We start from the raw sequence: 13572 nt of genomic DNA on the forward strand, positions 1-13572 counted from the left end.
TATTGTTTGTCCAATTTCTTTTTGGATTATTTGTCCCCTTGTCAATTTGTGAGAGCTCTTTGTATATTATAGTAATTAATTAACCTTTCATCTGTTCTCTGCGTTGCAAATATTTTTTTTCAAATCTGTCCATTATCTTTGTAGGCACAGGTAATAGTATCTATTGCAATATTACATTTAAAAAGTTTTACATGGTTAAATGTCTTTTTACTGATTCCATATACCAACCTACCAGTTTCTGTGTTTTCAGTGTTTTAAGATCTTCCTCAATGTTAGAGTATGCATGTGGTCTTTTACATTTACTTACAAGATTTTTAATATGTACAGTTAAGCCTTTGATCCATCTGGAATTTATCTTTGTAGGGTTTCTGAGATAAAACTAAAACCAATTTTGGTTTCTTCTAGGTGGATGCCACCTTTCCCAGAGATCTTTTTGGCTCATTATCTCTGGGCTGCAATTTACTTTCGTTCCATTTACTTAGCACAGAGAGAGGGTGCTCTAGGCCAAAGCACGGAGGACTGATTGAGAGCCCTGCGCTGATCTGATGCACTGGTCCCAGCACCCCTGGCACAGCAAGGAGCGGGAGAGAGCCTTGTACTCTGGTGCCGTCACACTGAGGAGGAGGAGCCCAGCCTTAACCCCGGCCCTCATTATCCTTGCTTTAGATGAGTTTGCCTGAATTTTCAAGGATGCTTAAGTCTACCCACCTGATGGTAGATGATGCAAATAATTGAGAGGACAGGCTTATGGAAGCCCAGTCCTCTTCCTCTTTCTCTCCCTCCTCCTTCAAATGGGAATCATACCATTTATATTACACTGTAACTTGCTTTTTTTTTTTTTTTAATAAAATAACTTGGCCATGTATTATGGACATTGTTTCAGGTCCCTAGGTAACATAATGGTGCAGCCTACCATCCATGGCTTCTTTATGTGTAATTAAGAAAGAAAAACTAGTGCCAGTTTTAATTGGTTAATTTCATCAATTATGAGGCACACTTGGATTTCCGAGACCTTAAAATGTGGGGAAGAAAGGTGCTTCTAGGTTGTTTAGGTTTGGCATCTCATTCTTTTAAAATTTCTACATAATATTTTGTAGTGTGGAGGTGCTGTAACTTATTTACTGTTTTCCTGTTAATGGACGTTCAGGTTGTGTCTAGTTTTGTTTCTGCTTTTACTATTATAACAATGCCGCAATAAAAATATTTGTGTATATGTATGTCTTTGCCTACTAATGCTTTTATATCTAATTGTTTATTTCAACTTTTAAAAAAAATAAATTTATTTTATTTATTTTTGGCTGCATTGGGTCTTTGTTGCAGTGTGTGGGCTTCTCATTGTGGTGGCTTCTCTTGCTGTGGAGCATGGGCTCTAGGTGCGCAGGCTTCAGTAGTTGTAACACGTGGGTGGGCTCAGTAGTTGTGGCTCGCAGGCTGTAGAGCGCAGGCTCAGTAGTTGTGGCACACGGGCTTAGTTGCTCTGTGGCATGTGGGATCTTCCTGGCCCAGGGCTCGAACCCATGTCCCCTGCATTAGCAGGTGGATTCTTAACCACTGTGCCACCAGGGAAGCCCTATTTCAACTTTTAATTTTGAGATAATTATAGATTCACATGCAGTTGTAAGAAATAATGTAGAAAGATCCCATTTACCCTTTACCCAGTTTTCCCCAGTGGTCACATCTTGTAAAATTCTAGGCCAGCATTTCAAATTTCGCTAGTTTTACTTATACTTATTTGTGTGTGTGTGTGTTCAGTTCTGTGCAGTTTTATCACTCTGTAGGTTCATGTGTCCCCCACCACAGTCAAGATACAGAATGGTTTCGTCACCACAGGGTTCCTCCTGTTGCTTTTTTATAACTATGCCCACCTCCCTCCTGTTCCCTCCCTCCCCATCCCTAACTCCTGGCAACTACCAGTCTGTTCTCCATTTCTATAATTTCGTCATTCCAAGAATGTTATGTAAATGGAATCATACAGTGTGTAAGTTTTGGCCTTTTTTTTTTTCACTCAGGGTAATTTCCTTGAGAGTCATCCAGATTGTTGTATGTATCCGTAGCGTGTTTCTTTTTGTTGCTGAGTAGTATTCCGTGGTCTGGATGTACCACAATCTGTTTATTCATTGAAGGACATCTGTGTTGTTTTCAGTTTTGGGCTACTGGAAATAATGCTGCTATAAACATTTATGTACAGGTTGTTTGTGTGAACATAAGTTTTCATTTCTCTGAGATAAATACTCAAGAGTACAATTGCTGGGTTGTATGATATTTGCATATTTAGTTTTGTAAGAAACTGCCAACTGTTTTCCAGACTGGCTGTACCATTTACATTCCCACCAGCAATGTGTGAGTGATCCAGTTTTCTCTGCATTCTTGTCAGCATTTAGTACTCTCATGATTTTCTATTTTGGCCATCCCTATAGGTGTGTAGACATATCTCACTGTAGTGTTAATGTGCATTTCCCCAATGGCTAATGATGTTGAATGTATTTTCCTGTTCTTATACGTGTGTATCCTCTGGTGAAATATCTGTTCATGGTTTTTGCTCATTTTCTAATTAGTAGTGCTTTTATTTTTATAGGATAAATTCCTAGACGTAGGATTGCTGGGTCAAAGGGTACAGGCGTTTAAAAAAATTGTACTGCCTGGTCTCTTTGCAGAAGGATGTAGGAATTCACGTTTATATTCCAATCAGCAGTACCCATTTACGTGCACTCTTGCTAGGTCTGTGACTGGTTTGAAATTGATAGTCCTAAGTTGATATCTTAGTATCTGTGACACTTTCCTGGTCACTAGTGAGACTGAATATCTTTTCCTATGTTTATTGGCCAACTGTATTTCCTCCCCTCATGGTTTGTTGGTTCACCTTCTTTAATAATAGTCTTTTAATTTTTTGAGTTGCATGGCTTTTTTTTGTCCATTTGTGGAAGCTCTTCGTGTACTATGGCCCTTAATTTTTTTAGTTGTGTGCTGTAAATATTTTCTCCAGTCTATCATTTATTGTTTTACCATATTTATATCTTTTGCCGTGTTGAAATTTAAACATTTTATGTGGTTAATTCTATGAATCTTTAAAATTTTGCTTTGAGAGTATACTGTCCTGAGGTTCTTCTGTATTTTTCTCTATCATTTTTTTCTCCACTTATGTATATTTTTGATCTTAACCCATCTGGAATTTAGCTCTGTGATGGTTTGAGACAGAAGTTTATTTTTATTTTCTTTCAGCCCTATAACCACTTGGGTCAGTGCCACTGGTTAAATAGCCCATTCTTGCCCATCTGAGTTGAAGTGCTACCATTATTATATATAAAATATTTCCATATTCATTTGGACTTTTGGAGGGCGATTCTCTGTACTGCTTCATCAATTTGTTTATCTCTGTACCCAAAACCACACTAGGCCAAGTCCTTCCTGTGATTAGTATTGGAATTGTATTAAATATATACATTAATTTGGGAAGAATTAGCATTTTTATTTTAATAAATCTTCCCATTTAGGAAAACAATATTTCTATTTATTTTGAGCTTTACACCTTTTAAGAATATTATGTTTTTCTTCATATAGGACGTGTCTTTCTTATTAAAAATATGATTTATTTTACTGTTGTTGCTGTTGTGAATGTAGTTTGCCTCCACCATTTTGTTGACTTAAAAAAAATCAACTTTTGATGTTACAGTTTCTTTTATTGCAATATTTTAAATTTGTGGGTTAGAAACTTTTTTATATCTTTTTGTAGATAACTTTTTTTTCACTTAACATTATAATCCAAGCTTTAAAAAAAAAAGCCATTTCAAGTTTCCAGTAAGCATTTTAATAGTTGCATGTTATTTTTCCCTCACCATAACTTTTTCTTTCCCTTTTTTTTTTTTTTTTTTTTTTTGTGGTACGCGGGCCTCTCACTCTTGTGGCCTCTGCCGCTGTGGAGCACAGGCTCCAGACGCGCAGGCTCAGTGGCCATGGCTCATGGGCCCAGCCGCTCCACGGCATGTGGGATCTTCCTGGACCAGGGCACGAACCCGTGTCCCCTGCATTGGCAGGCGGACTCTCAACCACTGCACCACCAGGGAAGCCCTCTCCCCATAACTTTGATGCCATATTTTTTCATTCTTTTTAGCTCAAGGTAGCAATATATCTGGTTCTTGAGACATGAATACTTTTTAAATGCTTGTTTTAGAAAAAAAAGCTAAGTAAGAAAAGCATAGAGGCAAGAAAGACATCAACAGTAATTATTTTACCAAGTTGCTCTTAATTTTTCACATAATCTCCTTCAGATTTTTTTGTGTTTTTTTTAGCATAGTTGAAAACATACTTAATATAGTTTTGTACCCTGCTTATTTTTCATTTTATGTAATAAACCTGTTGGCTTATCATTATAAGCTCTTGGTAAATAAGGGCTAAATGGCATTCGATTTTGTGTTGTATTATCATTTAACCAATTCCCCAAGTGTCAAATCTTTGTGTTTTTAACTTTCCACAGTTGTAAATAATGTTTTGAATATTTTCATTCTTAAATCTTTATCTGACTTGTAGATTACAACTGAGGATTGATTTCTGCCAGTAGAATTCAGTGGTTAAAGGATGTGAACCTTTCTGAAATTTATAACACATAAATGTAGGGCATGGCCCATTTCAAATGACTGTCATGTGATGGCCTTGCTGTAGTTGATGATTGTACTGTCTGCCTTAAATCTGAGGTATGGCTAATGCTGTTAATGGCCCGTTTTTATGGGTACAGTCGACTCCGTTCTAGGTGACATTGAAGCTTTCCACACGAGGATGATCCAATCCATTTTCATGATTGTACTTTTCACCATCAGGTTCTAGTAAAGCTGTAATGTTGTGAAAGGATCAATTTGAAATTATGCTGTTAGGAGGTTAATTTGATGCAGCTCTTAAAATGCAGCTTTCATTGCTGATCCTTTCTGTCTAACATTTGCCATAAAAAAGTACAGGATTCTTAGGATTCTTGTTATAGATTAATGTGGCAGGTTAAGCGGTCTTGAAATTTAGGACGCAGCTGAGATAAACCAGTGCTTGCAGAATTTTAGCAGCAAACCAGTTAAGCTCAGGCAATATCCAGCTGTGCCGGCCGCGGTGAGACAGTTTTAAAGTCAGCAGGAGGAGGTTATTTCATTTTCCACTCGTTAACTCCTTCAGCAAGCTTTTACCGGGCACCTTGAGGGCAGGTTTTTTTAAAACAGCTTAACTGAAGACTAATTTACTTACCATAAAAATCTACTCCTTGTACGTGTACAATGCAGTGATTTTTTTAAAAGTAAATTTATATAGTTATGTAACCATCACCACAGTTCAGGTTCAGAACATTTTCATTGCCCCAAAGAGTTCCCCTGTGCCAATTTACAGTTAAGTCCTGATTTCAGCCTTAGGCGACACTAATATACTTGTAGTTTCTATGTATTTACCTTTTCTCGACATTTCATGGAATCATACAACATATGGCTTTTGGGTGTGACGTCTTTCCCTTAGCATGATATTTTCAAGGCTCATCCTTGTGTCAGTACTTTATTCCTTTTTATTGCTGAATAGTAGTCCATTGTATCGATATACCACATTTTATTTATCCATTCATCTGGTAAACAGCTATATGCATAAAAACTTGAAGTGATTTTCTTGGCTGGTGCTTTTGAAAAAAATGAAAACATTCACTGTTAAGTGCCCTGCTTAAATTAAGAACATGGCCAATTCATTAACTGATAGTAGAAGTTAGATGTGAGAAAATGCCGTGGAGGCAGCCAATCCTCCCACTGCCTCCCCTCCCCTGCTGCGTGTCAGAGAGCACTCAGCAGAGAGCATTCTGGGAAACAGGAGAGACTGAGCTGAGAAAATAATGAGCTCCATGAAAGCAGGTGCCCCTTTCATTTCTGCAGAAAGTATCATATGCCTGAGTCAAGGTGAGAAGAAATGGAAAATCTTCAGGTGACGTGATTATAAATCAGTGCCCAGAGCATGCCCACTGCAAGCTGAAGGGCTTAGATTCATGTAGTTGGACCAGTGTGTTCTCCTTGGTTCCCTAGTCTTTTTAAAAAAAAATTTATTTATTATTAATTAATTAATTAATTAATTTTGGCAGCACCAGGTCTTAGTTGCAGCATGCAGGATCTTTTAGTTGCAGCATGTGGACTTCTTAGTTGCAGCATGTGGACTCCTAGTTGTGGCATGCATGTGGGATCTAGTTCCCTGACCAGGGATTGAACCTGGGCCCCCTGCATTGGGAGCACAGAGTCCTACCCACTGGACCACCAGGGAAGTCCCTTGGTTCCCTAGTCTTAACTGACCTGGATTTGGATTCCAGATTATACAAGATCTCCTGAGATGCATCTCTCACCTAAGTATACATAAAGTCCATGTTCTGAGTTCTTCGAGGGGAGGGACCATATTGGTCACGTATACCACAGATGGCAGGCATTGTGCTAGGTGCTGTCGCCACTAAGATGAATGAGGCGTGATCCTTGCTCTCTGGAAACTCAAGTTAGCAAGAGGAGACAGCTGTGGAAAGCAGATTATTAACAGAGGTTGACCAAGTGCTGCAGCAGAAGGAAGCTCAGCATGAGGAAGCACTCAGGAAGGCTTCCTGGAGGAGGGGACCCTTGAGCTAAGTCTTGAATGACCTGTAAATATAAGCTCAGGTCAAATGGGGAGGTGAAAAGGGGACGTGGAGAGGGTGTTAAGTAGAATGGCCTTCAGCAAGGCAGGCATCATAATAAACTAATTATAGGACTAACGCCCACCTGGGTTTTCTGCTGTGTTGGGTTGATTGTGATATATGTGCATCTGGAAGGTAATGCTGCTGATGTAAGCAAACCTTGGGGACTGGGTTTGTGTTGTTCACCCATTCCCCTTAGGGGCCAGATGTTATTATAGAGTTGGTGGGGCAGTTACTGACTTGTGCACTGGAGCCAAACAAACCGACGGGGATTGTTGGGTTAATCATTGTATTTGCAGATGATTCGTTTAAAGATGTGGTTTATTATAGAGAACTCTAAACACAGACCAAGGTTTTTGCCCTCCTCCCCACCCCACCCTGAAACAGGGCCCTGGTCAGGCTCGGTTTTGCTATGCCTTGCTTTTGGTTCCTGTGGGATTTAGATAGTTTTGGCGGGTGTCCCAGCTTTCAGGGAGCCCTCAGGTGTGTGCCTGTGTGGATATGCAGAGAGACTAGCATATGCATATCTAATATTTAAGAGTGACATCTGCCACAGCAAAAAGGGTTGTATCAATGTGAGGGAGTATTCTGGGACCCAGGGTTCAAGGTTAATCACCTTTTTACCTATCCACTGAAAAAGTATTTACGGAGCACACACTGTGTTCCAGGCACTGAGTGAGCTAGGTGCAGGGGAGCCAGGAGGACAAGGTAGGAGTTGGAAACCAAATAGTGTAGTTGAGGACAAGTTCAGTTTGGGATGCCAGGTAGGGCTCCTTCCTGTGGAGGACGAACTTTTTTTAAAAAAGTTTTTATTTTATATTGGGGTATAACCGATTAACAATGTGATAGTTTCAGGTGCACAGCAAAGTGACTCAGCCATACATATACATGTATCCATTCTCCCCCAAACTCCTGGAGGGCTAACTTTGATCATTGGCAGTAGTAGCCTAGAATTCTGGGATGGATTAGTGATGTCTGTGATGGGCACAGACTAGAGGATAAATATTCGTGTGCTGTGTATTTGCTGATGCTGGGTTAGCGTTTTCTGGTGTAGACAGAAGACTTGAGTAAAGGTGGCATATGGGAGGGAGTTGACTTTTGTCTTAGAATAAAGCATGTTTGTCTTGGTGGCATGGGGTGTGGTGGAAACTACCTTGGATCAGCATGGGGGTGGGTAGGGCTGGAGTACCCATGTTGCTGCTAATTATGTACTTACTAGGTACTGTCTCTTAAATGTCTCTAAGCCTCAGTTTCTTGACGTGTAAAATGGAGATAATAATACCTGCCTCAACCATATCATAATGTTGATGGGAGGAGCTAGTGAGATCATGGATGTGAAGATGTTTTACCACCCACAGAATGATAGACACTTGTAGTATTATAACTACAGGTGTGGGGCTGGGTGGAGCAGGAAATGCCTGCAGTTACGCAAGGATGAGCCAGATGGTGGTGGCCGCAGGGTCTTTGCACTGGGTCTGTCTGCCCAGCCTGCTGCCTCTTGTCATATCCAGGTCATAAGGTTACCTCCATTCGGGCCACAGAATCTAAGCCTGTTCTTGCCCTGGCTCCACCTACCACCTCATCCTGTTTTATTTTCTTCAAAGGTCTCATCAGCTGATATGGTCTGGTTAGCTTATTTGTTTGTGTATCTTCCCCTGCTAGAACCACGGAAATGTGGTGAGGCAGAGACCTTTTCTGTCTCACTCCCACCTTCATATCCTCAGAGCCTAGAACAATGCCTGGCACATAGGAGAAGTTCAGGATTTCTTAACATTTGTTGCATGAATGATTGGAAGGGTCTCTGAAGTCCACAGACCCAGTTGGGCTGGGGGCCCAGGATCCCTGTGAGGATTGTTAAGAATTGAGTGTAGTTGCTGTGACCTCATCTCTCTGTGAACATGTTCCTGAATCTCCCATTTCTTTGGTTACTGATAAATCAATTCAGTTAAATGCACAGTAATTGTAACTTAATTGACAATTCCATCAACTCTGGATCTGACTTCACAATGTAATCTCTTACAACAAAATAAAGGACAGGAATCAGAATTCATATTATTTTTTAGGGTATGTAACAGGCCATGAAATTACACAGTGTTTCCAATTTGGCAGGCTGGTGAATTCAATCTCTTAAGAGATAATCTTGTTTCATAAAGGACATGATATGAATGAGAGTTGAAACTTGTGAATTGGATACAATTAACACCCAACCCCGCCCCACACAGAACTGATTTGTTTTTAAATTGGCTTTTTTTTTTTTCTTTTCCCCTGCTGGCTGGCACCAGTTCCATTTCCCCTTGCTTCTTGTGAATTGTTACTGTGCTTTCACCAGTCTGATGAACTTGGCTAGACTGTGCTGGGCTTCCCTAAGTTATGTGAAATGAACATGAACGGAGATTGGTGTGGAGTCAGTTACACGTCAGTTACCTGTCTGTAAATCCAGGTGTCTAGTGTGTACCCTCACTAGCTCCCTGGAGATACCAGGGCCGCCCTGTTGTTTCTCTGCCTTCACAGGGTGGATTGATGAATCATTGGTTCTCTCGCAGGGTAACCTGTCTGTGTGCCCAGTTTGAGGCCGTCCTGCAGCATGGCTTGAAGAGGAGTCGAGGATTAGCGCTAACAGCAGCCGCGATCAAGCAGGCAGCAGGCTTCTCCAGCAAAACAGAAACAGGTACTGCTCGGCCTGACGCATCCCGGAGGATGTTCCTTTCTCTTGTTCTTTTAATTTTTGTTTATTTTTTAATAGCGGGCAAGGCGATCATCGTGCGGGACTGGTGGGGGCCAGTGGCACGTGGTGGTGCAGAAATCCGTGGTAAGGATGTCTTACTTGCAGTCAGTTAGGGTGTTGTCTGGTTTCTTAATTTAAATGAAGGCAGCCTTTGTGCAGAATTCTCAGAGCCATGTGTTGTGGTCTCCGAGGGGCTTGGGGGACCTGCAGCTAAGGTGCTTATCTCACCGACATGGTGTGGCGATTGCTGTGAAACTAATAATCTGTCCTAACTTTGTGCACAAGGATAGCACGGCATTTCATACTTAAATCTGTCTTCAATAACAGCAGCAGAAACCAGGCAGGTCTCCGAGCTTATCGTTCTGCTGCCATCCATTTTAAAATTGTCACAGCATTTCCCTCGTCCTGTGCTGCTGTGTCTCTGATGACAGGGCTAATGCTACTACTAATAATTCAACACTCATGGGTACTTAGTGCTAGCCTAGCACTTCGTTAGTCTTTTATATAAATTAACTCGCTCAGTTCATACTAATTCAACACTCATGGGTACTTAGTGCTAGCCTAGCACTTCGTTAGTCTTTTATATAAATTAACTCGCTCAGTTCGCACAGTAGCCCTGTGAGTGGTGGGGACCTTCATCTCTCTTCTCTATGGTACAGATGTGATTTGTTGGAAGCGGTTTGATTTGGATCTGAACTTTGAAGTGTGTCATGTCATATAAACAACATCCTGTGTTCCACCCCACTCGCACAGACCCTGCTGTGGCTGCCGCCCTGAATTCCCAAATCCTTCTTGTTACCGTGATATCAGTGTCACTGCTGAGTAAAACGTGTCACCTTTTGCTAGTTCACCTCCTTTCACAGCAGAAAATCAGTGCTCACCGTGTTTGGTAGAGGTGTTTGTGGAAATTCTCTGCCCACTGAAGCGAACCCTTTGCCTTTCCCTCTCATGTTGGCGTGTCTCCTTTCCCTTTTCTCTCACCCCTTCAGCAGATCTTTCATCCCTGTTCATCTCACTGGTTGCTCATTTTCAGAAATGAATGTGGGTCCTGTTGGGGTCAGGGGATGGCTGCAAGAGGGATTCCTGTCATCATTGATTTCTCTTCTGTGTTCCCGAGTCCCTTCCTTAAAAGTCAGGGACATAGGGGGCCAGTTCAGAGAAGAGCCGGTGTCAAGGGCCTCAGTCCTCGTAGAAACCACAGCCAGCTGCCTTGGCCACCTCGGATGTCAGCCTCAGTCGTCTCGGTGGCATTTTATGTACAGGATGCTTCCCTGAGCCTCTGTGTGGGGATGCCGTAGGGCTGGTTGATGGCTGTTTGAGGACATGGCTTTTCCGAGAGTCCTCCTTGGCTTGCTGGGCCCTTGTGTTTCTTCTCATTTCCTTCTTACCTGTCTGTGGGGCAGCTACCTCAGAGGAACTGGTGTGGAATAGACCACCAGGCTCTGGGCAGCTCCTGGGCATGGCAGAGGCAACCCTGGCTTTGGAGTCAGACTCTGAGGGTAAGTCTGGCATGACCCTGGGAAAACGCCCCTCTGTGCCTTCATTGTTTGCACCTGTAAAGGCAGAGCATCTGGTCTCCCTGCCAGGCTGTCAGGAGGCTTCAGTGAGACTCTCATGTGAAGCACACCTGCTTCAGTTCATAGACCCGCCCCCCCAATAAATGTTTAACCAGCTACCCTCTTCTCCCAAACACCCTTTAAACTTTTAATCTCTTTCTCCACCTCACCCCTCTTGAGGCTCTGACCTTTTTTTTTTTTTTTTGCAGTACGTGGGCCTCTCACTGTTGTGGCCTCTTCCGTTGCGGAGCACAGGCTCCGGACGCGCAGGCCCAGCGGCCATGGCTCACGGGCCCAGCTGCTCCATGGCATGTGGGATCTTTCCGGACCGGGGCACGAACCCGTGTCCCCTGTATCGGCAGGCGGACTCTCAACCACTGCGCCACCAGGGAAGCCCCAGGCTCTGACCTTTTAACCATGAAGAATGGCTCTACCTATTCCCACCCGACTAGAATTCTTATCTTTTTGTTACTTGGCCCTGATAATCACAGAAGCACCTACACGTTCGCAAGACATCGCCAGCCTTCACCTTCTTGCTGTCTCCCTGCATCTTAGCATGATTTCTACACTTGCATCCTGAAGAGACTGATGAGCAGTCTCTGGCTTTGTTTTTGTCGAGGAGGGTGTGCTGGGAAGCCTCCTGGCCAATTAGAAGCAAAGGAAAGACCAAACTAGCTTAGCTCTGGAGTAGTTGCCAAGGGCTTGTGTCATCATTGTTGGCAGCGTTAATTAACCATTCACGGGTGTAGGATGGTCCTTGGCTGATTAAAACCTCTTTCCTGCCCTTGAATGTTTGATTAAAAACCTCACGAGAGAGGGGGCAGGTGTTTCTTCAGCTGCTCAGAGTTGGAAAAGATAAGATCAATGACTTCTTACGGTTGTTCTTAAAGCCATTGGAATGACCTTGCCATGCAGAATGGATAAAATGAAGTCTGAAGAGAAGGATCCGACGGGAACGAGCGTTGCTCTGCTCCCTTGTCTCTGCTGGCTGCTGGGCTGGGCCCTCGATGTAGCTTAGTGATCGGACGGCAGGGTTGAAATCCCCGCTCAGCGACTTGTCACACATGAGCTCTCTGGGACACCTCCTCTCTGAGCTTCTGTTTCCTCGTGTGTAAACTAAGGGTGATAACGGGATCCGCCTCGCAGGGTTGTGGTGGGGGCTTGAGGCCTTGGTACTGGGCTGCCCGAGCTGGTGCGTGATGTTAACATGCCAATAACATTCCAGCATAGGTGATGGTGTCTTTGCTTTTCAGATGACGACACTGAGCCTCAAGTAAGTTAACACGTGGCCCAAGTTCCCATGGCTGGTAAATGGGCAGAGCTGAGGATTCCAACCTAGGTCAGACTGATGTCAAGAAGTTCCTGGCCCTTCCCCGCTCCCCACCTCCCCTGGCAGCAGGCCTGATGCCCATTATTGCCCCTCTGTAGACCACTCTAACTCAGTGAACTGAATTGAAAGTGACAGGAGAGAATGAATAACGGTGAATTAATCCACAAGCCTGTTTCATTAGCTCTGTTTCTAGATGAAGAGAGAAAAGCTGAACTTCAGAGTAATGACTGAAAAAAATGACATTGTTGAAAATCACAATACAGTAGATAATACTGAGAGTCTGCCAGGGGCGTGACTGCATTTGGTTGTCTGCGGTTAGGGAGCCTGTAGGACTGAGTTTGGAAACTGGTGCCCTTGCACAGCGTATTAAAAAAACTTTTTTTTAAAGTTACCAACATTTAAAAATTATGAGATTTTATGTTGAAATATAGATTTCTAGATTTTCTTAAACTTGAGGATCTGTGACTCTGGGCCTACATTTACTGTTGACTTTGTTTGGAGCCCAGCACCCCTGCCCTTTGTAGATGGGGCAAAAGTACTCCAGGTCACCACAGTCTCCACCCCTCCCTATCGCCCCTGACACTTGAGACAGAATGTCGGTTGCCATTTATTGTTGTACTGTCATTATTGTTCCCACTGTTCTAATGGGAAATTCAGCAGTTTTCAAGGGTAAACACCTCTCAAGTTGTAAGCCTTTGAAGCCAGTTTCTAGAGTGCTAAAACCATTGTTTTTGTCAATTTTGTTCAGTTTTATAGTTGCTTTTTGGGGAGAGGATTTGTTAACCTTCTCACTGGCCTGTAGCCAAAAGTCCCTTATTTCTTGTTTTTGTCTTGATTTTGAATACATTCTTGTCTTCGCATGTATCTGGTATTTTCGACTGAATGCCAGATGTTGTGTATGAAGAATCGTAGAGCTAATTTGAAGTTTGGAATGATAGTATCTTTTTTCAGAGAGGATTTACTGTTGCTTCCAGACAGTTAGGGTAGAGGGAGATCAGTTTAATCCAGTCAAGGGATCAAGCCAGTTCACACCTGGCCTTTAGCATTTGTGATGCCTGATGTATTTCTAGGATGTAGTTCTTCGGGGTTTCCAGCTTATATCAGTTTCCTGGAGTTGCCATAGCAAATTTGCACACCCCGGGTGGCTTAAAACAACAGAGAGAAATTTACTTTTTCACAGTCTGGAGGCCAGGAGTCCAAAATCTAGGTGTCGGCAGAGTTGGTTCCTTCTGGAAGGCTCTGAGGGGAGGGTGTGTTCCTAGCGTCTGGTGCTTGTTAGCAGTCCCTTCCATTCCTTGGCTTG

General features: G+C 42.8%; 1 protein-coding gene across 10 annotated transcripts in view; it reads left to right on the forward strand.

The window, feature by feature from the left end:
- SNX29 (sorting nexin 29) overlaps window positions 1-13572 on the forward strand; it is a 550106-nt gene that overhangs the window by 34774 nt on the left and 501760 nt on the right. For 9 of the 10 annotated variants that reach the window (XR_004345666.1, XR_004345669.1, XR_004345667.1 and 6 more), the window contains exon 4: window positions 9202-9326. The exons of the other annotated variant lie outside the window; for it this stretch is intronic. Coding sequence is in view for 5 of the 9 variants with exons in the window: in XM_032604205.1 (XP_032460096.1) it covers window positions 9202-9326 (125 nt within the window). In the remaining 4 variants the exon portion in view is untranslated. The remainder of the gene's footprint in view (window positions 1-9201; window positions 9327-13572) is intronic. 10 annotated transcript variants of the gene reach the window in all.

This window comes from Phocoena sinus, chromosome 15 (assembly GCF_008692025.1).
Source record: "Phocoena sinus isolate mPhoSin1 chromosome 15, mPhoSin1.pri, whole genome shotgun sequence".
Taxonomy (NCBI): Eukaryota; Metazoa; Chordata; class Mammalia; order Artiodactyla; family Phocoenidae; genus Phocoena; species Phocoena sinus.